The 23,261-nt window shown below is 45.4% G+C and overlaps 2 protein-coding genes and 1 long non-coding RNA gene across 4 annotated transcripts in view; 2 read left to right on the plus strand and 1 right to left on the minus strand.

The window, feature by feature from the left end:
• The first annotated feature begins 401 nt into the window (after positions 1 to 401).
• On the plus strand, positions 402 to 5,292 carry LOC149984766 (CCN family member 3-like). Its single transcript, XM_090186119.1, has 5 exons — positions 402 to 559; positions 685 to 913; positions 1,287 to 1,541; positions 3,152 to 3,363; positions 4,157 to 5,292. The coding sequence occupies exons 1-5, from the start codon at positions 509 to 511 to the stop codon at positions 4,448 to 4,450; spliced, it is 1,041 nt and encodes a 346-aa protein (XP_090042245.1). The 5' UTR covers positions 402 to 508; the 3' UTR covers positions 4,451 to 5,292.
• Positions 5,293 to 7,291: 1,999 nt separating this feature from the next.
• Positions 7,292 to 10,875, plus strand: LOC149984767 (uncharacterized). The gene is made up of 3 exons (XR_016483613.1): positions 7,292 to 9,026; positions 10,220 to 10,273; positions 10,777 to 10,875. It is a non-coding gene; the product is annotated as an uncharacterized LOC149984767 (long non-coding RNA).
• Positions 8,584 to 23,261, minus strand: part of LOC149984768 (autotaxin-like) — a 43,472-nt gene continuing 28,794 nt past the window's right edge. The window contains exons 20-25 of one of the 2 annotated variants that reach the window (XM_090186129.1): positions 23,090 to 23,229; positions 19,831 to 19,966; positions 18,290 to 18,367; positions 14,913 to 15,045; positions 12,307 to 12,460; positions 8,584 to 11,291 (exon numbers count right to left, since the gene is read on the minus strand). In XM_090186129.1, coding sequence (XP_090042255.1) covers positions 11,121 to 11,291; positions 12,307 to 12,460; positions 14,913 to 15,045; positions 18,290 to 18,367; positions 19,831 to 19,966; positions 23,090 to 23,229 — 812 coding nt within the window. In that variant the 3' untranslated portion in view covers positions 8,584 to 11,120. The remainder of the gene's footprint in view (positions 11,292 to 12,306; positions 12,461 to 14,912; positions 15,046 to 18,289; positions 18,368 to 19,830; positions 19,967 to 23,089; positions 23,230 to 23,261) is intronic. The other variant, XM_090186122.1, reaches the window with a different exon arrangement.

Genomic DNA, 23,261 nt, shown 5'->3' on the forward strand with positions numbered 1-23,261 from the left:
AATGAGCACAATAATGAAAATCACGGAACGGAGGAACTAGTTTGAAGTAGGTTCATTTGAATGATCATGAAAAATGTTGATTATTGATATGAATAGCAGCAGTAAAACTGTCAAATGAGCTTATGTGTTCTAAATACTAGTAACGTAGCCTTCCTCTGTGTGCGAAGAACTCAGGATCTAACAGGAAAATGTGAGTCTCATCCTGATCCAATCAGATGTCAGAATTCCCAGACTCTACCAGGGCCAGGGGGGTAATCCCTCCATCATCCCCTTCCTCCCTCCCTCCCTCCATCATCCCCTTCCTCCCTCCCTCCTCCTTCCCCTCCTCCTTCCCCTCCTACTCCCCCTCCTCCATTCCTCCTTCACGCGTCACTGTGTCGTTAGACAGGACCGTTATAAATGGCTCTGCACACACTTCTGAAGCACGCCAAAGGGATTTACAGAGCTTCAGCAAGATACAAAGGAGGGAAAATTCTACAAAGAGAAAACTACCTTTCACTGAATCAGGATGTCTAAGCTTGCAGAGAGAACCCTTTTCGTTTTCTACATTTCAACACAGGTAAATAAATTCATTTAACGTTACAGAGTAGGCTCATCCAAACTATATTATGTGAAGAATATGAAAGCAAGGAGCAACAACTTTGAAAAGTCACACTTGAACACAGTTTCCCTTTTTTCCTCCAGATTTGCTCCCAGATCTTGGCGCAGGTGTGTCAGACAAGGTGCCTCTGTCCGCAGGAGCCTCCGCTGTGCGCCCCCGGGGTCCAGTTGATTCTGGATGACTGCGCATGCTGTCTGGTCTGTGCCAGGCAGAAAGGAGAGGCGTGCTCGGAAATGAGTCCCTGTGATACACACAGGGGTCTGAACTGCGACTACACGGCCGATGTACACCAGAGGACAGGTGTCTGTGTCGGTGAGTCATTTGTTAATTATATTGAACCAGTGATGTTCTAGTGTAGGTGTCAGAACGGGGTAGATTCCCTGGCCTGGTCTCAATTGGATTTGCTCAACTCCTGCGTACCTCTCGTCTTCTCTCGCCTCCTTTTGAAAAAGGTCAAAGGGTAATCGAAGAGTGGCAGCGGGGACTCCGCCCCTATCTAAGAGCTATTGATGATGATTAATGATGATGATGATGATGATGATGATGATGATGATAATTCACATTCATTTGAAGACACAAACACTTAAACATATGACATTAAGGATTTTATCCAGATATGAGTATTGGAAATTAAAAATGTTAAATAATGATTAGTGCTTTTCTTGTGTCCTCCTCTATTTCACAGCACATGAGGGAGACATCTGCCTGTTGGACGGTTCAGTGTACCAGAACGGAGAGACCTTCTTCCCCAGCTGCAAGTATCAGTGCACCTGCAGAGACGGTCAGATCGCCTGCGTGCCCCGCTGCAACCTGGACGTGATGCTGCCGGGCCCAGACTGCCCTCTACCCAGGAAGGTGGCGGTCCCAGGGGAGTGCTGTGAGAAGTGGGTATGTGAGCCCCAACCAGAGGCCAGTGCCTTGGGCAGCTTCGCCATGGCTGGTAAGCACTCAGTCTATCTGCACTCAAATCAGATCAAAATGTTATTTGTCACATAGAACAGGTGTAGGTAGACCTTACAGTGAAATGCAGAATAGAACAGATGTAGGTAGACCTTACAGTGAAATGCTGAATACAACAGGTGTAGTAGACCTTACAGTGAAATGCAGAATAGAACAGATGTAGGTAGACCTTACAGTGAAATGCTGAATACAACAGGTGTAGTAGACCTTACAGTGAAATGCTGAATACAACAGGTGTAGTAGACCTTACAGTGAAATGCTGAATACAACAGGTGTAGTAGACCTTACAGTGAAATGCTGAATACAACAGGTGTAGTAGACCTTACAGTGAAATGCTGAATACAACAGGTGTAGTAGACCTTACAGTGAAATGCTGAATACAACAGGTGTAGTAGACCTTACAGTGAAATGCTGAATACAACAGGTGTAGTAGACCTTACAGTGAAATGCTGAATACAACAGGTGTAGTAGACCTTACAGTGAAATGCTGAATACAACAGGTGTAGTAGACCTTACAGTGAAATGCTGAATACAACAGGTGTAGTAGACCTTACAGTGAAATGCTGAATACAACAGGTGTAGTAGACCTTACAGTGAAATGCTGAATACAACAGGTGTAGTAGACCTTACATTGAAATGCTGAATACAACAGGTGTAGTAGACCTTACAGTGAAATGCTGAATACAACAGGTGTAGTAGACCTTACAGTGAAATGCTGAATACAACAGGTGTAGGTAGACCTCACAGTGAAATGCTGAATACAACAGGTGTAGTAGACCTTACAGTGAAATGCTGAATACAACAGGTGTAGTAGACCTTACAGTGAAATGCTGAATACAACAGGTGTAGTAGACCTTACAGTGAAATGCTGAATACAACAGGTGTAGTAGACCTTACAGTGAAATGCTTACTTACAAGCCCTTAACCAACAATGCAGTTTTAAGAAAAATAAGTGTTAAGTAAAAAATAGATAAGTTAAAAATTATTAAATAACAATTAAAGAGCAGCAGTAAAATAACAGTCTCTAGTGTACTACATAGGAGATAGGGTTCCACGTGGGACGCAGTTCCCCTCTCTCTACTTCTCTCTGCTTCTGACGTGACTGGTACTCTGGTGCAAGCCACAAAGTCAAGAGACAGATTCTGGCATGCCTCTAGGTTGACCTGGCTGGCTCTGTGTGAAGGGAAGGGAAATGCTGAATAGCCTCGGAGTACAGAGCGAGAGACTCACAGAGCAAGTTGATTTATCCCCGGAAGCCTCTGTGTAGACCTCTGGAGCCAAAACATTCCATTTCGTGTTCTCTGGAATGTGATGTACCTTGGATCGTTCTTAATCTGTGATCAATGGACTTTAGGCACCTAAAGAAATTCCGATAGAACTGTGAATTGGATTACCTGAATACCGATTATACACCAATGTAGGGGAATTAATTATGCAAACCACACAGATCCCAATACCAGCCAAACATAAGTTTCCTCTTATGCACTTCTGCCCAGTAATTCTTACGTCCATCAATCAATCTAGCGTGCATCTGTATTTCCCATGGCAACAACATCGGTCTCATCTGGTGTGTCCTGTCCTCCCGTACAGCCTACAGACAGGAGGAGACAGTGGGGTTTGACTCGTGGGACCCCAGTACTAACTGCATAGAGCAGACTACGGAGTGGGGCGCCTGCTCTCGGACCTGTGGCATGAGCATCTCCACCCGGGTCACCAACAAGAACCCCCGCTGTGAGATGGTCAAGCAGACGCGTCTGTGCATCGTCAGGCCCTGCGACAAACAGCAGCAGGATGTTCCTAAGGTAGGATACCCAACCCACTGTTACTATACCAACACCAGCAGCAGGATGTTACTAAGGTAGGATACCCAACCCACTGTTACTGTACTAATACCAGCAGTAGGATGTTCCTAAGGTAGGATACCCAACCCACTGTTACTATACTAATACCAGCAGTAGGATGTTCCTAAGGTAGGATACCCAACCCACTGTTACTGTACTAATACCAGCAGTAGGATATTCCTAAGGTAGGATACCCAACCCACTGTTACTGTACTAATACCAGCAGTAGGATGTTCCTAAGGTAGGATACTCAACCCACTGTTACTGTACTAATACCAGCAGTAGGATGTTCCTAAGGTAGGATACTCAACCCACTGTCACTGTACTAATACCAGCAGTAGGATGTTCCTAAGGTAGGATACTCAACCCACTGTCACTGTACTAATACCAGCAGTAGGATGTTCCTAAGGTAGGATACTCAACCCACTGTCACTGTACTAATACCAGCAGTAGGATGTTCCTAAGGTAGGATACTCAACCCACTGTCACTGTACTAATACCAGCAGTAGGATGTTCCTAAGGTAGGATACTCAACCCACTGTCACTGTACTAATAATACAAACCAAATCACAGTTGTAGAGGGAAAATACATCACAAATTTAAATAGCAGAATAGAAGTTCAAGTTCAACTTGCCATTCCGCCTAAATGCAAATCTTCCGACTAACAAAACTCACAAGCGCTCTGACAAAATACACGACAGAAGTGTTCCAGTGTTTTGCCAACTGACAACCATTTCCTCCTCTAAATGCTCAGAGAGGAAGCAAGTGCCTGAGGATGAAGAAGGCGGTGAAACCCATCCGGTTCAGCTATAAGAACTGCACCAGCGTGCTGACCTACAAGCCCCGGTACTGTGGTGTGTGTACGGACGGGCGTTGCTGCACCCCCCACAGCACCGAGACAGCGCAGGTAGAGTTCCAATGTGCTCAGGGTAAAGCCATCAAGAAACCCGTGATGTTCATCAACACCTGCGCCTGCCACTACCACTGTCCCAGAGACAACGTCGTGTATCGACCATCAGACCTGGTCTACAGCGGTTACAGGTTATAACGCCGTTACCACAGACACAACGACAGTTTCTCCTGTTCCTCCGTGACAGTAGTATTGTACTGTATTGTAGTCGGGTGACTCTATATGTTCATAACTCTAAATGTTCTTGACAACATCTCCCTGAAGGTGTATGGTTGGTCTCAGGAGGGAGAATCTCAATTGCATACTTATCGCGTTCCTCTCTCCTCGCCTCCTTCTCAAAACCCATTGGATGAGAAAGCCAGATGTCCCTCCCCTCTGACATTCTCCTCCAATGGGTTTTGAGAAGGAGGCGAGGAGAGAGGGTGCGAGGAGAGAGGGCGCGAGGAGAGAGTGAGGAAAGAGGGCATGAGGAGAGAGGACACGAGGAGTATGCAATTGAGATTCTCATAGTCAGCACTTAGCTACCTTTACAGAATAGATGAGCATGCTTTCTGAATCTGATATAACTGGAAACGTTAAAGACAGAGTTTTCCTTTTCTGCAAACGGCCTCAGTGATCATACACAGCTCCTGGGTCAGTTTTAAACAGCCTCTGACTCAAAGGGCCTCAGTGATCATACACAGCTCCTGGGTCAGTTTTAAACAGCCTCTGACTCAAACGGCCTCAGGAGATCATACACAGCTCCTGGGTCAGTTTTAAACAGCCTCTGACTCAAAGGGCCTCAGTGATCATACACAGCTCCTGGGTCCGTTTTAGACAGCCTCTGACTGTTCCAGAGGTATTTCCGAAATAGCGGTTAGACTACCTACAATCATTTCAAGTGCAATGTCTGCACATCCAACAATTCTCCAGCTGCACATCCAACAATTCTCCAGCTGCACATCCAACAATTCTCCAGCTGCACATCCAACAATTCTCCAGCTGCACATCCAACAATTCTCCAGCTGCACATCCAACAATTCTCCAGCTGCACATCCAACAATTCTCCAGCTGCACATCCAACAATTCTCCAGCTGCACATCCAACAATTCTCCAGCTGCACATCCAACAATTCTCCAGCTGCACATCCAACAATTCTCCAGCTGCACGTCCAACAATTCTCCAGCTGCACGTCCAACAATTCTCCAGCTGCACGTCCAACAATTCTCCAGCTGCACGTCACAAAGAAATGTCTGGGGAAAGCAACACCTGCTCGCTGTTGTATTTGTTCTGGTGAAAACCTGTGTTTCTATCCCTCCCTCATTCCTCTGACCTTAGACCTTGTAGATGTTTACAGACTCTTGCCCTCTCTCAGGCTCTCCAGTCAACCCGGTCTTGGCACACACAACAGTCATGTCGACAGCCAGGTCAAAAGGTTGTTCTTCATAATGTACTGCCGCTTTCAACAGCCAGCCTGTAAGTCTCCGCTCTTGGACCTCTAGCCCCGCCCCACTTACACGTCAGACCTGGGTCAAATACATGTTTCAAAACTCTCGAGATGATTTAACTTGACCAGTGTGCAGGCAGTGGGTGGAGTTGGCAGTTTATGAGACTATTCCATTGGTTGCATTGTACAAGGCAGGTCAAGTGCACCTCCAAAGTATTTGGCATATATATATATATATATATATATATATATATATGTCACCCAGTTCTGATATATACTGTCATTGACTGCGACGCAATGTAGATTTTCCTTAAAAACAGAACGTTAATTTTCTACTCCTCCTATGGTCTCTTGTAGAAAGATACACGTTATGTGAATACTTTACTGTATAGTTGGCGCCAGCGTGTATTAAATACACAGTGTCTGTATGTCTTTGTAAACCAAATGTAAATATGAATTCTATATAGTGTCTGTATGTCTTTGTAAACCAAATGTAAATATGAATTCTATATAGTGTCTGTATGTGTTTGTAAACCGAATGTAAAGATGAGTTCTATATAGTGTCTGTATGTCTTTGTAAACAGAATGTAAATATTTGTTCTATATAGTGTCTGTACGTCTAATCTGGTTGTGTTTCGCTCAGCCTTTTCGGTCAATGTAATAATACAGTACTTACTCATGATTTGACATTAAATATGTATATTTTCTATAACTTCTGATTTGTTTCTCTTTATTCCAACCGTCATATAGAGATAGATAGATAGATTTTTAGACAACAGTTGATGTACATTAAATTGACCTAAAAACTGAGTCACAACACCTTTCATATAAGGTTAATGCATAGTTAGTTTAGTGACAACCCCGTCGAATGAATGCGACATAAAATGCTTAATGACTTTTAGAGACTATGGTGGGTTCTAACTTCCAACGCTTATAAGTCTGTGAAATCACTGAACGCTCAAAGCTCTCCCAGAACGGGTGTATAAAACCCCTATACAGAAAACAGCGACACCTTGTGTGATATTTAAGAAGTGCAGGAAAGTATAAGGAAACATGACCTCTATTGTTATTCCTATCCAGAGTAAAAGTTATCCATGACCATAACTGCGGTATCCCTGGTCCGGCACACTGTCGTCTCCCGGTGGTCTGTAGAGCTAATTGGAAAAGTACAGCACATCACAGCTCCGACAGAAGCGTCGCGTTGCCAGCCGCGTTGCGTCAATGTGCGGTTCCACCTGCTACACACAAGCACGTTGATTTGGGAGCGGAGAATAGCAGAGGGGCTGAGCGTCTTTATTCTATTTTCCCCTACTGCACTGTACCATATTCATCTATTATGCGTAAGTACAATAGCTGTTGGCCCAGTTTTTCGCAAGTACTCATTAAATTGTTGCTAGTGGTTGTACTAAATGATACTCAAATTACACAAGTTGCTTTTGTTTACATTGTGAACATCGGTAGTCAGTGTAGCTAGCTAAGTAATAGTAGTAGTTTCTTGACTTCATAAATCTTAGTAAAATAACCAGCGGTGTATAGCCGAGGCCAAATGCAACCAAAATGTACTTTTATTTCAATTCACAAGATAGAATTAACATGCACGTCAAGCCATCAATAATTAACTCTCTGTGATGATTGAGTTTGGACGCCGCCATTGCCCGCAACATGGGCAGTGAAACAGCGATTTCAAAAGAAGCATTTCCCCAATGGCTGATTGCAATGCTGGACGCCCGATTTATTCCCTATAGAATCCCTATGGGCCCCGGTCAAAACTATGGCTGCGTTTACACAGGCAGCTTAATTCTGAACCTTTTCCCACTAATTGGTCTTTTGGCCAATCAGATCACCTCTGAAAGAGATCTGATGTGATTGGTTGAAAGACCAAATAGTGGGGGAAGAAATATGAGAATTGAGCTGCCTGTGTAAACGCAGCCTATGTAGAGAATAGGTTACCACACAGGGTTTCCAGTCATTTACCGGCAGACAGCTGGTAAAATACATTTTCTCTCGTCTCTGGCACTGAGAAAATGACTGAGAACACTACAGTATATCACCGCTGTAGTGTTGAGACAGACAGACGGGTGTTTGCAGTGTAATCCGATGTGCCTCGATTCAAACCTTTATTGTAGGTCTGTGGGGAAGCGTCCACTGAGATTAGCAGGTTTGAGTCAGACCAGATGCACTTCCTAGATTTCATCCTTGGAGGAATGTTGTAGGTAGACATTTCTGTAGCATGTAGACTACAAGTTAATAGCCTGTCAGTATCTCTTGCCATTTCATTTTTTTTTTACCTTTATTTAACTAGGCGAGACGGTTAAGAACAAATTCTTATTTACAATCACGGCCTACACCGGCCAAACCCGGACGACGCTGGGCCAGTTGAGCGCCGCCCTGTGGGACTCCCAATGACGGCCGACCCCGGCCAAACCCGGACGACGCTGGGCCAGTTGAGCGCCGCCCTGTGGGACTCCCAATGACGGCCGACCCCGGCCAAACCCGGACGACGCTGGGCCAGTTGAGCGCCGACCCTGTGGGACTCCCAATCACGGCCGGTTGTAATACATACAGCCTTGGATTCGAACCAGGGTGTCTGTAATGACACCTCTAGCACTGAGATGAAGCGCCTTAGACCGCTGTGTCACTCGGGAGCCCATTAGAGCCTGTCACCAAACCCATTCAAACACACATTTATTACTGAAATTAAATCTCCCAACTACAGGAACAGCCTTAATCGATTGATGTTCATAATGCTAATATCGTTAGCATTAAATCAAAACAACAAGGGTGAGCAGCAATGACCTCTGACCTCGCTGCCAACTTCCCCGATACGCTGCAATGACAGACGAGGTCGTACAAAAAAGGTTTATTGGATTAAAACATCAGGCATAAATAAGTGGATCACACAGCTGTCCGGGACATATTTAAAAGGATGTCACCACTACAGGTTCACTATTATTACTGTTCACAGTACAGACAGACAGAGCTGATTATTATTATTATTATTAACACAGTACTCTCAGCCATCACCAGCAAGACATTCATCAGAAACACCACATACAACACACACACACACACACATACAACAACAACACACCACATTATCAATACAAGTAACAACAAATAATTAAATTCATGCTTGTTAATCATCAAAAAACACAAACATAAAGAGGTACAGGAAATGTGTTCCATTACAGAGGAACAGAACAGCCATGAATAAACATTTACAATAATACATGTGGAAAAACACAACACGACATATTCAAAAATATACACCAGACCATCGGAGCTGTGGTGGACACAGGAGAGGGTAGGTGGACAGGAGAGGGTAGGGAGACAGGAGAGGGTAGGTAAACAGGAGAGGGTAGGTAAACAGGAGAGGGTAGGTAGACAGGAGAGGGTAGGTAGACAGGAGAGGGTAGGTAGACAGGAGAGGGTAGGGAGACAGGAGAGGGAGACAGGAGAGGGTAGGTGGACAGGAGAGGGTAGGGAGACAGGAGAGGGTAGGGAGACAGGAGAGGGTAGGTGGACAGGAGAGGGTAGGTAGACAGGAGAGGGTAGGTAGACAGGAGAGGGTAGGTGGGTAGGTGGACAGGAGAGGGTAGGGAGACAGGAGAGGGTAGGGAGACAGGAGAGGGTAGGTAAACAGGAGAGGGTAGGTAAACAGGAGAGGGTAGGGAGACAGGAGAGGGTAGGTAAACAGGAGAGGGTAGGGAGACAGGAGAGGGTAGGGAGACAGGAGAGGGTAGGGAGACAGGAGAGGGTAGGTAAACAGGAGAGGGTAGGGAGACAGGAGAGGGTAGGTAAACAGGAGAGGGTAGGTAAACAGGAGAGGGTAGGGAGACAGGAGAGGGTAGGGAGACAGGAGAGGGTAGGTGGACAGGAGAGGGTAGGGAGACAGGAGAGGGTCGGTAAACAGGAGAGGGTAGGTAAACAGGAGAGGGTAGGGAGACAGGAGAGGGTCGGTAAACAGGAGAGGGTAGGGAGACAGGAGAGGGTAGGTGGACAGGAGAGGGTAGGTAAACAGGAGAGGGTAGGGAGACAGGAGAGGGTAGGTGGACAGGAGAGGGTAGGTAAACAGGAGAGGGTAGGGAGACAGGAGAGGGTAGGTGGACAGGAGAGGGTAGGTAGACAGGAGAGGGTAGGGAGACAGGAGAGGGTAGGTGGACAGGAGAGGGTAGGTAAACAGGAGAGGGTAGGGAGACAGGAGAGGGTAGGTGGACAGGAGAGGGTCGGTAAACAGGAGAGGGTAGGGAGACAGGAGAGGGTAGGTGGACAGGAGAGGGTAGGGAGACAGGAGAGGGTAGGTGGACAGGAGAGGGTAGGTGGACAGGAGAGGGTAGGTAAACAGGAGAGGGTAGGGAGACAGGAGAGGGTAGGTGGACAGGAGAGGGTCGGTAAACAGGAGAGGGTAGGGAGACAGGAGAGGGTAGGGAGACAGGAGAGGGTCGGTAAACAGGAGAGGGTAGGGAGACAGGAGAGGGTAGGTGGACAGGAGAGGGTAGGTAAACAGGAGAGGGTAGGTAAACAGGAGAGGGTCGGTAAACAGGAGAGGGTAGGGAGACAGGAGAGGGTAGGTGGACAGGAGAGGGTAGGTAAACAGGAGAGGGTAGGGAGACAGGAGAGGGTAGGTGGACAGGAGAGGGTAGGTAAACAGGAGAGGGTAGGGAGACAGGAGAGGGTAGGTGGACAGGAGAGGGTAGGTAGACAGGAGAGGGTAGGGAGACAGGAGAGGGTAGGTGGACAGGAGAGGGTAGGTAAACAGGAGAGGGTAGGGAGACAGGAGAGGGTAGGGAGACAGGAGAGGGTAGGTGGACAGGAGAGGGTAGGTGGACAGGAGAGGGTAGGTAAACAGGAGAGGGTAGGGAGACAGGAGAGGGTAGGTGGACAGGAGAGGGTAGGTGGACAGGAGAGGGTAGGTGGACAGGAGAGGGTAGGGAGACAGGAGAGGGTAGGAGACAGGAGAGGGTAGGGAGACAGGAGAGGGTAGGGAGACAGGAGAGGGTAGGGAGACAGGAGAGGGTAGGGAGACAGGAGAGGGTAGGTAAACAGGAGAGGGTAGGTGGACAGGAGAGGGTAGGTAAACAGGAGAGGGTAGGTGGACAGGAGAGGGTAGGTGGACAGGAGAGGGTAGGTGGACAGGAGAGGGTAGGTGGACAGGCGAGGGTAGGGAGACAAGAGAGGGTAGATAGACAGGAGTGGGTAGGTAGACAGGAGGGGGTAGGTAGACAGGAGAGTGTAGGTATACAGGAGAGGGTAGATAGGGAGACAGGAGAGTGTAGGTAGACAGACAGAAGAGGGTAGGTGAACAGGAGAGGGTAGGTAGACAGGAGAGGGTAGGTAGACAGGAGAGGGTAGATAGACAGGAGAGGGTAGGGAGACAGTGGTTTAGATCTCGCTCTCATACGTGTGCATGTGAGTCTTCAGTGAGAGGATTTCAGGGTAACTCCGGCTAGTCCGACGGTAGAAGTCCAGGCCCGTGAGGATCTCCACGTCTCGGACCCGGGCCGTGTGCAGCTTCATCAGATCCTCTACCCACTTAGACTCGTCCTCAGAGCTCTGGAGGGACGAAGACAACGTCACACAACGTCAGCTACCTGCACATTTCATGATGCTCTGAGATCTCTGTCAATTCAAGGGACTTTATTGGCATGGGAAACATGTTTACACTGACAAAGCAAGTGAAATAGACAAAAGTGAAATGAACAAATTAACATTACTCACAAGTTTCAAAGGAATAGGCACATTTCAAATGTCATATTTCTATATACAGTGTAACAATGTGCAAATAGTTAAAGTACAAAAGGGAAAATAAATAAACATAAATATGGGTTGGATTTACAGTGGTGTTTGTTCTTCACTGGTTGGCCCTTTCTTGTCTCTTTCTGTCTCACAATGTCTCTGTGTGTGAGGCAATAGCACCCTGTTCCCTACACAATACACTACCTTTGATCACAGCCCTATGTAGCAGTCCTATGTAGCAGCCCTATGTAGCAGCCCTATGTAGCAGCCCTATGTAGCAGTCCTATGTAGCAGCCCTATGTAGCAGTCCTATGTAGCAGCCCTATGTAGCAGCCCTATGTAGCAGTCCTATGTAGCAGCCCTATGTAGCAGCCCTATGTAGCAGTCCTATGTAGCAGTCCTATGTAGCAGCCCTATGTAGCAGTCCTATGTAGCAGCCCTATGTAGCAGCCCTATGTAGCAGTCCTATGTAGCAGCCTTATGTAGCAGCCCTATGTAGCAGCCCTATGTAGCAGTCCTATGTAGCAGTCCTATGTAGCAGCTCTATGTAGCAGCCCTATGTAGCAGCCTTATGTAGCAGCCCTATGTAGCAGCCCTATGTAGCAGTCCTATGTATCAGCCCTATGTAGCAGCCCTATGTAGCAGCCCTATGTAGCAGTCCTATGTAGCAGCCCTATGTAGCAGCCCTATGTAGCAGCCCTATGTCATTTGGACGTAGCAGCCCTATGTAGCAGCCCTATGTAGCATCCCTATGTAGCAGTCCTATGTATCAGCCCTATGTATCAGCCCTATGTAGCAGCCCTATGTCATTTGGACGTAGCCAGGGACTCACACTGCAGCTCTCGTCGTTGTCTGAGCGGTGTGGTAGGATGAAGGCAGAGCTGCTAAGAGGTCCAGTACAGATGTCCTCAGCCTGGGTGAAGTCCAGGCAACTGGTTATCACACAGTAGTAGTGGGTTGGAATGGGCCCTGAACCACTTCCATACCTGTAGGCAAAATACATGTGAAGATCACCAAAGGAGGTTGAATATTTATTCATGGTAGACTGTATGTAGCCAGAGGACAGTCAGTAACTATGAGACAGCACAGTCCCACAGACAGAGAACACACAGTAACTATGAGACAGGAGAGGGTCTGTCCCACAGACAGAGAACACACAGTAACTATGAGACAGCACAGTCCCACAGACAGAGAACACACAGTAACTATGAGACAGCACAGTCCCACAGACAGAGAACACACAGTAACTACGAGACAGCACAGTCCCACAGACAGAGAACACACAGTAACTACGAGACAGCACAGTCCCACAGACAGAGAACACACAGTAACTATGAGACAGCACAGTCCCACAGACAGAGAACACACAGTAACTACGAGACAGCACAGTCCCACAGACAGAGAACACACAGTAACTATGAGACAGCACAGTCCCACAGACAGAGAACACACATGTAGCCAGAGGACAGTCAGTGACTATGAGACAGGAGAGGGTCTGTCCCACAGACAGAGAACACACATGTAGCCAGAGGACAGTCTGTAACTATGAGACAGGAGAGGGTCTGTCCCACAGACAGAGAACACACATGTAGCCAGAGGACAGTCAGTGACTATGAGACAGCACAGTCCCACAGACAGAGAACACACATTCAATCACATGAAGGCTCTATGTGAGGTTCAGTGACATTATGACCATGATGATTGAATGGAACCAGAAGTACAGATATTTGTAATGACCGGTTTTAGCCACTAGGTGGCCCTACAACTACATTTTGCTGGATCATTTCCATGACAATACATTTAATTTGCCTCTATTTTTATTTTTTAATTTAACCTTTATTTAACTAGGCAAGTCAGTTAAGAACAAATTCTTATTTTCAATGACGGCCTTGGAACAGTGGGTTAACTGCCTGTTTAGGGGCAGAACGACAACATGTACCTTGTCAGCTTGGGGGGTTTGAACTTGCAACCTTCCGGTCCAATGCTCTAACCACTAGGATACCCTGCCGCCCCTGCCTCTACTTTGACGAATGAGTAAAATACGAAATAGAATATTGACCTTGTGCAGGAAAGGAAAGAGAAACATCGACTGTTCCAAATCATTAAGGTGCAGAACGAGGTTTGAGTCTGACTTCCCATTGAGAAGTACTATGTTGTATTGTGGCTGCTTCCTAAATGAAACCCTGCTCCTTTAAAAACCTCCTACGGGTCGGACCCTTTCCTCTAAAATGACATACTCAAATCTAACTGCCTGTAGCTCAGGACCTGAAGCATATTCTTTTTTTTTTTTACATATTCATATTCTTTTTTTTGTTGAATTTTACCCCTTTTTCTCCCCAATTTCGTGGTGTCCAATTGTTGTAGTAGCTACTATCTTGTCTCATCGCTACAACTCCCGTACGGGCTCGGGAGAGACGAAGGTTGAAAGTCACGCGTCCTCCGATACACAACCCAACCAAGCCGCACTGCTTCTTAACACAGCGCGCATCCAACCCGGAAGCCAGCCGCACCATATGTGTCGGAGGATACACCTGGCAACCTTGGTTAGCGCGCACTGCGCCCGGCCCGCCACAGGAGTCGCTGTTGCGCGATGAGACAAGGATATCCCTACCGACCTAACCCGGACGATGCTAGGCCAATTGTGCGTCTCCCCACGGACCTCCCGGTCGCGTCCGGTTACGACAGAGCCTGGGCGCGAACCCAGCTGGCGCTGCAGTACAGCGCCCTTAACCACTGCGCCACCCGGGAGGCCTAGGATATGCATATTCTTGATACCATTTGAAAGGAAACACTTTGATGTTTGTGGAAACGTGAAATGAATGTAGGAGAATATAACACATTAGATCTGGTAAAAGATAATACAAAGAAAAAAAAACATGTGTTTTTGTTCCGTCATCTTTGAAATGCAAGAGAAAGGCCACAACGTATTACTGCAGTTTAGGCGCAATTTAGATTTTGGCCACTAGGTGGCAGCAGTGTATGTGCAACGTTTTAGACTGATTCAATGAACCATTGCATTACTGTTCAAAATGTTGTATCAAATCTGCTCAGATGTGCCTAATTGTTTTGCTACATTTTCAAGTATATAACTGTGCACTCTCCTCAAACAATACCATGGTATTCTTTCACTGTAATAGCTACTGTAAATTGGACAGTGCAGTTAGATTAACACGAATTTAAGCTTTCTGCCAATAAAAAAACATGTCTATGTCCTGGGAAATGTTCTTGTTACTTACAATGTCATGCTAATCAAATTAGCGCATGTTAGCTCAACCGGACATCAATCCCGTAGAGGTTAAAGTGCACTACCATTGACCAGCACTGGTCAACAGTAGTGCACTATAAAGGGAATTAGGGGCTCTGATCAAAAATAGTGCACTCTAATAGGGGCCTTTTTGGGATGTAGCCTGTATGTCAGTGAAGATCAAAAGCCCTTACTGTTTAATTTTCTCTGCCGAGTCTCTCAGGCCATCGTAGTCGTTGTCAAATATGGGCCCACAGATTAAGTTGAGCCCATTTCTCTCCATGGCATACTTCTTCACAAGAGTCTTCTGGAAGTAGCTCCATATTCCTGAAGGAGATACAGAGAGAGTGAGAGTGAGAGAGAGAGAGAGAGACAGAGAGAGAGAGACAGATAGAGAGAGACAGAGAGAAAGGCAAACTGTTACAACTCTGCAGCATCTACACCCCTGTGTGTTTAGGGTTGTGAGGACAGACTGGATCAGATCTACACCCCTGTATGTTTAGGGCTGTGAGGACAGACTGGATCAGATCTACACCCCTGTATGTTTAGGGTTGTGAGGACAGACTGGATCAGATCTACACCCCTGTATATTAGGGCTGTGAGGACAGACTGGATCAGATCTACACCCCTGTATATTAGGGCTGTGAGGACAGACTGGATCAGATCTACACCCCTGTATGTTTAGGGCTGAGGTAAGACTGCATCAGATCTACGCCCCTGTATGTTTAGGGCTGAGGTAAGACTGGATCAGATCTACACCCCTGTATGTTTAGGGCTGAGGTAAGACTGGATCAGATCTACACCCCTGTGTGTTTAGGGTTGTGAGGACAGACTGGATCAGATCTACACCCCTGTATGTTAGGGCTGAGGTAAGACTGGATCAGCTCTACACCCCTGTATGTTTAGGGCTGTGAGGACAGACTGGATCAGATCTACACCCCTGTATATTAGGGCTGTGAGGACAGACTGGATCAGATCTACACCCCTGTATGTTTAGGGTTGAGGTAAGACTGGATCAGATCTACACCCCTGTGTGTTTAGGGTTGTGAGGACAGACTGGATCAGATCTACACCCCTGTATGTTAGGGCTGAGGTAAGACTGGATCAGCTCTACACCCCTGTATGTTTAGGGCTGTGAGGACAGACTGGATCAGATCTACACCCCTGTATGTTTAGGGTTGTGAGGACAGACTGGATCAGATCTACACCCCTGTATGTTTAGGGCTGAGGTAAGACTGGATCAGCTCTACACCCCTGTATGTTTAGGGCTGTGAGGACAGACTGGATCAGATCTACATCCCTGTATGTTTAGGGCTGTGAGGACAGACTGGATCAGATCTACACCCCTGTATGTTTAGGGCTGTGAGGACAGACTGGATCAGCTCTACATCCCTGTATGTTTAGGGCTGTGAGGACAGACTGGATCAGCTCTACACCCTTGTATGTTTAGAGCTGTGAGGACAGACTGGATCAGATCTACACCCCTGTATGTTTAGGGTTGTGAGGACAGACTGGATCAGCTCTACACCCCTGTATGTTTAGGGTTGTGAGGACAGACTGGATCAGATCTACACCCCTGTATGTTTAGGGCTGAGGTAAGACTGGATCAGCTCTACACCCCTGTATGTTTAGGGCTGAGGTAAGACTGGATCAGATCTACACCCCTGTGTGTTTAGGGTTGAGGTAAGACTGGATCAGATCTACGCCCCTGTATGTTTAGGGCTGAGGTAAGACTGGATCAGATCTACACCCCTGTATGTTAGGGCTGAGGTAAGACAGGATCAGACCTTTACCCCTGTTGTGTATTTCCTGGAATGGCCAGATCAATAGAAGAAGGTGATGACTGGTTGAGACCCAACAAACGTTGATAAAGCTTTCAGTAATACCCAACAAACCTTTAAAGCTTTCAGTAATACCCAACAAACCTTTAAAGCTTTCAGTAATACCCAACAAACCTTTAAAGCTTTCAGTAATACCCAACAAGCCTTGATAAAGCTTTCAGTAATACCCAACAAACCTTTAAAGCTTTCAGTAATACCCAACAAACCTTGATAAAGCTTTCAGTAATACCCAACAAACCTTGATAAAGCTTTCAGTAATTCCCAACAAACCTTGATAAAGCTTTCAGTAATACCCAACAAACCTTGATAAAGCTTTCAGTAATACCCAACAAACCTTGATAAAGCTTTCAGTAATACCCAACAAACCTTGATAAAGCTTTCAGTAATACCCAACAAACCTTGATAAAGCTTTCAGTAATACCCAACAAACCTTGATAAAGCTTTCAGTAATACCCAACAAACCTTGATAAAGCTTTCAGTAATACCCAACAAGCAACGCTTCAACAAACATTCTTGGTCAGGTTTTTTGTCCAGCTTCTATGCTAAATTGCATGTTATATTTTATTATATTTACGGTAGGTTCAGTTTATAGTTGGTTACCTTCTATTTGGTTCTGAAACTAAAGTGTAGTGCTAGTTGTTTCTGCCCATGTGATCTACCAGTCAGGAAAACATCCTCTAACCATGACATCTACCCAGTCAGGAAAACATCCTCTAACCATGAGGAAACCATGACATCTACCCAGTCAGGAAAACATCCCCTAACCATGACATCTACCCAGTCAGGAAAACATCCTCTAACCATGACATCTACCCAGTCAGGAAAACATCCCCTAACCATGAGGAAACCATGACAACTACCCAGTCAGGAAAACATCCTCTAACCATGAGGAAACCATGACATCTACCCAGTCAGGAAAACATCCCCTAACCATGACATCTACCCAGTCAGGAAAACATCCTCTAACCATGAGGAAACCACGACATCTACCCAGTCAGGAAAACATCCCCTATCCATGAGGAAACCACGACATCTACCCAGTCAGGAAAACATCCTCTAACCATGAGGAAACATACATGAACATCCTCTCCAACCCAGGCCTCTACCTCAGAGTGAAAGCAATATATATTTGAAGTGTGTACATTATGGAGAGGGGGTGGGGTTGTGTGTACCTATATACATTTCTGGAGGGGATTTTAATGGTGTGGACATTCCTCAAGTACACAGTGGCACAGTTTAACATTGGAGGGTCATAGAACTGACCGCCCCGAAACTGTCGACCCACACGCTATACACACACACACGCTACACACGCTATACACACACACACACACACACAGACACTCACAGACACACACACACACACACACACACAGGCACACACTCACACACACACACACACACACACACTCACACACAGACACACACTCACACACAGACACACTCACACACACAGACACACTCACACACAGACACACACTCACACACGCTACACACACACACACACTTCCTTTTAAGTCCCTCTCGTTGTTGGGTCTGCAGGTCGTTAGTCAACGTAATTACTTCCTCAAACATTTAATGTAGACTAAGTGAAAACAGGACTAAACCAGGACACAGTTCCATCAATCCATCTTGTCAGTGTGGTTTCTGTTGACTGGTGATGACATGTGAATGTGGCCTATGAATTACATTTGACATGCCAATGTAGTTTTAGAAAATGTTTGACTTACTTTTGAATGCTGGGTACATGGGTACGGTGTTAGTGATGAGGACTGCATCAAATTTGCCGTCTTGGGTCGGAGCCAGCTCTAAAGATAAAACAATAAATGGTGGAAAATCAGTGTTTTATTTTATTTATGTTATCTTTATTTAACTAGGCAAGTCAGTTAAGAACAAATTCATATTTTCAATGACGGCCTGGGAACAGTGGGTTTGAACTTGCAACCTTCCGGTTACTAGTCCAACGCTCTAACCACTAGGCTACCCTGCCGCCCCAAAATGTGCCGCCCCAAAATGTTAATGTACAGTACAATTTAGATTGCTTCATGTCTTGTTACTGCGTTGTAAACTATAGTACAGTCGTGGCCAAAAGTTTTGAGAATGACACAAATATTAATTTCCACAAAGTTGACCCTTCTTTTTCAAGACCTCTGCAATCCGCCCTGGCATGCTGTCAATTAACTTCTGGGCCACATCCTGACTGATGGCAGCCCATTCTTGCATAATCAATGCTTGGAGTTTGTCAGAATGTGTGGGTTTTTGTTTGTCCACCTGCCTCTTGAGGATTGACCACAAGTTCTCAATGGGATTAAGGTCTGGGGAGTTTCCTGGCCATGGACCCAAAATATCGATGTTTTGTTCCCCAAGCCACTTAGTTATCACGTTTTCCTTATGGCAAGGTGCTCCATCATGCTGGAAAATGCATTGTTCGTCACCAAACTGTTGTTGGATAGTTGGGAGAAGTTGCTCTCAGAGGATGTGTTGGTACCATTCTTTATTCATGGCTGTGTTCTTAGGCAAAATTGTGAGTGAGCCCACTCCCTTGGCTGAGGAGCAACCCCACACGTGAATGGTCTCAGGATGCTTTGCTGTTGGCAAGACACAGGACTGATGGTAGCGCTTACCTTGTCTTCTCCGGACAAGCTTTTATCCAGATGCCCCAAACAATCGGAAAGGGGATTCATCAGAGAAAATGACTTTACCCCAGTCCTCAGCAGTCCAATCCCTGTACCTTTTGCAGAATATCAGTCTGTCCCTGATGTTTTTCCTGGAGAGAAGTGGCTTCTTTGCCTCCCTTCTTGACACCAGGCCATCCTCCAAAAGTCTTCGCCTCACTGTGCTTGCAAATGCACTCACACCTGCCTGCTGCCATTCCTGAGCAAGCTCTGTACTGGTGGTGCCCCGATCCCGCAGCTGAATCAACTTTAGGAGACAGTCCTGGCACTTGCTGGACTTTCTTGGGCGCCCTGAAGCCTTCTTCACAACAATTCAACCGCTCTCCTTGAAGTTCTTGATGATCCGATAAATGGTTGATTTAGGTGCAATCTTAATGGCAGCAATATCCTTGCCTGTGAAGCCCTTTTTGTGCAAAGCAATGATGACGGAACGTGTTTCCTTGCAGATAACCATGGTTGACAGAGGAAGAACAATGATTCCAAGCACCACCCTCCTTTTGAAGCTTCCAGTCTGTTATTCAAACTCAATCAGCATGACAGAGTGATCTCCAGCCTTGTCCTAGGAGATCTGACAGGAGAGAACATGGAGGACGTACGTGGAGGGTAGAGGAAGGCGAAGGAGATCTGTTTGTCCGCCTTGTAGTTGGAGCAGGATTGGCTGAAGCCCGGAGGGATACGGATGTCAGGTCTGACACAGTTAGTCAGATGCTCTGGTAGAGGGGTTACTTCTACCTGGAAAACACAATCACAACATTAGACCACTGTAGACTGTAGTCAACGTTAGACCAATGTAGACTGTAGTCACTGACAATACGCTAGATCAGGTCTCTCTAACCCTGTTCCTGGAGAGAAACCCTCCTGTAGGTTTTAACCTCAACCCTGTTCCTGGAGAGATACCCTCCTGTAGGTTTTAACTACAACCCTGTTCCTAGAGAGATACCCTCCTGCTCTCCAGGAACAGGGTTGGAGTTAAAACCTACAGGAGGTTATCTCTCCAGGAACAGGGTTTGGAGTTAAAACCTACAGGAGGTTATCTCTCCTGGAACAGGGTTTGGAGTTAAAACCTACAGGAGGGTATATATCCAGGAACAGGGTTGAAGAGCCCTGCTCTAGAGACTATAAATTAGACAACTGTTTAAATTAGACAACTGTTCAAATTAGCAGTCAACATAAAGTATTGACGAGGTATGTACCAGTTCATGTTGAAATGAGTAGTCAACATAAAGTATTGACGAGGTATGTACCAGTCCATGTTGAAATGAGTAGTCAGCATAAAGTATTGACGAGGTATGTACCAGTCCATGTTGAAATGAGCAGTCAACATAAAGTATTGACGAGGTATGTACCAGTCCATGTTGAAATGAGCAGTCAACATAAAGTATTGACGAGGTATGTACCAGTCCATGTTGAAATGAGCAGTCAACATAAAGTATTGACGAGGTATGTACCAGTCCATGTTGAAATGAGTAGTCAACATAAAGTATTGACGAGGTATGTACCAGTCCATGTTGAAATGAGCAGTCAACATAAAGTATTGACGAGGTATGTACCAGTCCATGTTGAAATGAGCAGTCAACATAAAGTATTGACGAGGTATGTACCAGTCCATGTTCAAATGAGTAGTCAACATAAAGTATTGACGAGGTATGTACCAGTCCATGTTGAAATGAGTAGTCAGTATAAAGTATTGACGAGGTATGTACCAGTCCATGTTGAAATGAGTAGTCATGATAAAGTATTGACGAGGTATGTACCAGTCCATGTTGAAATGAGTAGTCAACATAAAGTATTGACGAGGTATGTACCAGTCCATGTTGAAATGAGCAGTCAACATAAAGTATTGACGAGGTATGTACCAGTCCATGTTGAAATGAGTAGTCAGTATAAAGTATTGACGAGGTATGTACCAGTCCATGTTGAAATGAGCAGTCAACATAAAGTATTGACGAGGTATGTACCAGTCCATGTTGAAATGAGCAGTCAACATAAAGTATTGACGAGGTATGTACCAGTCCATGTTGAAATGAGCAGTCAACATAAAGTATTGACGAGGTATGTACCAGTCCATGTTGAAATGAGCAGTCAACATAAAGTATTGACGAGGTATGTACCAGTCCATGTTGAAATGAGTAGTCAACATAAAGTATTGACGAGGTATGTACCAGTCCATGTTGAAATGAGCAGTCAACATAAAGTATTGACGAGGTATGTACCAGTCCATGTTGACATGAGTAGTCAACATAAAGTATTGACGAGGTATGTACCAGTCCATGTTGAAATGAGCAGTCAACATAAAGTATTGACGAGGTATGTACCAGTCCATGTTGAAATGAGTAGTCAGCATAAAGTATTGACGAGGTATGTACCAGTCCATGTTGAAATGAGTAGTCATGATAAAGTATTGACGAGGTATGTACCAGTCCATGTTGAAATGAGTAGTCAACATAAAGTATTGACGAGGTATGTACCAGTCCATGTTGAAATGAGTAGTCAACATAAAGTATTGACGAGGTATGTACCAGTCCATGTTGAAATGAGCAGTCAACATAAAGTATTGACGAGGTATGTACCAGTCCATGTTGAAATGAGCAGTCAACATAAAGTATTGACGAGGTATGTACCAGTCCATGTTGAAATGAGTAGTCAACATAAAGTATTGACGAGGTATGTACCAGTCCATGTTGAAATGAGCAGTCAACATAAAGTATTGACGAGGTATGTACCAGTCCATGTTGAAATGAGTAGTCATGATAAAGTATTGACGAGGTATGTACCAGTCCATGTTGAAATGAGTAGTCAACATAAAGTATTGACGAGGTATGTACCAGTCCATGTTGAAATGAGCAGTCAACATAAAGTATTGACGAGGTATGTACCAGTCCATGTTGAAATGAGTAGTCAACATAAAGTATTGACGAGGTATGTACCAGTCCATGTTGAAATGAGCAGTCAACATAAAGTATTGACGAGGTATGTACCAGTCCATGTTGAAATGAGTAGTCAGTATAAAGTATTGACGAGGTATGTACCAGTCCATGTTGAAATGAGTAGTCAACATAAAGTATTGACGAGGTATGTACCAGTCCATGTTGAAATGAGTAGTCAACATAAAGTATTGACGAGGTATGTACCAGTCCATGTTGAAATGAGTAGTCAACATAAAGTATTGACGAGGTATGTACCAGTCCATGTTGAAATGAGCAGTCAACATAAAGTATTGACGAGGTATGTACCAGTCCATGTTGAAATGAGCAGTCAACATAAAGTATTGACGAGGTATGTACCAGTCCATGTTGAAATGAGCAGTCAACATAAAGTATTGACGAGGTATGTACCAGTCCATGTTGAAATGAGCAGTCAACATAAAGTATTGACGAGGTATGTACCAGTCCATGTTGAAATGAGCAGTCAACATAAAGTATTGACGAGGTATGTACCAGTCCATGTTGAAATGAGCAGTCAACATAAAGTATTGACGAGGTATGTACCAGTCCATGTTGAAATGAGCAGTCAACATTAAGTATTGATGAGGTATGTACCAGTCCATGGGTTTATCTTGAGAGGATTATTGAAGGAGCTGTTTTCCCTTGTCAAACATCAGTTATAAACACAGTAAATAGCATATAGCTGATATCAAAATAAACCAGGCAGGAAACATGTAGGCTGTGTCCTGTAAGACATACCTGTTTGGAGACTGTGTAGAATGTTGTGTCCTGTTTGACATACCTGTTTGGAGACTGTGTAGAATGCTGTGTCCTGTTTGACATACCTGTTTGGAGACTGTGTAGGATGCTGTGTCCTGTTTGACATACCTGTTTGGAGACTGTGTAGAATGCTGTGTCCTGTATGACATACCTGTTTGGAGACTGTGTAGGACGTCCACAGGGGCATAGACAGTGATTCACTGTACCCACTGATATAGTCACTGTGGTGTAGAATACTGTATTTAGTACGGAACAGAACTGCCGGGCGACCATGAGGGAGGTTCTTGCTGTCTGGAAGAGAAGACCATCATCCTAAAAGCTGG

Source organism: Oncorhynchus mykiss, chromosome 2 (genome assembly GCF_057628025.1).
Source record: "Oncorhynchus mykiss isolate SJ-2025 chromosome 2, ASM5762802v1, whole genome shotgun sequence".
NCBI classification, from domain to species: Eukaryota; Metazoa; Chordata; class Actinopteri; order Salmoniformes; family Salmonidae; genus Oncorhynchus; species Oncorhynchus mykiss.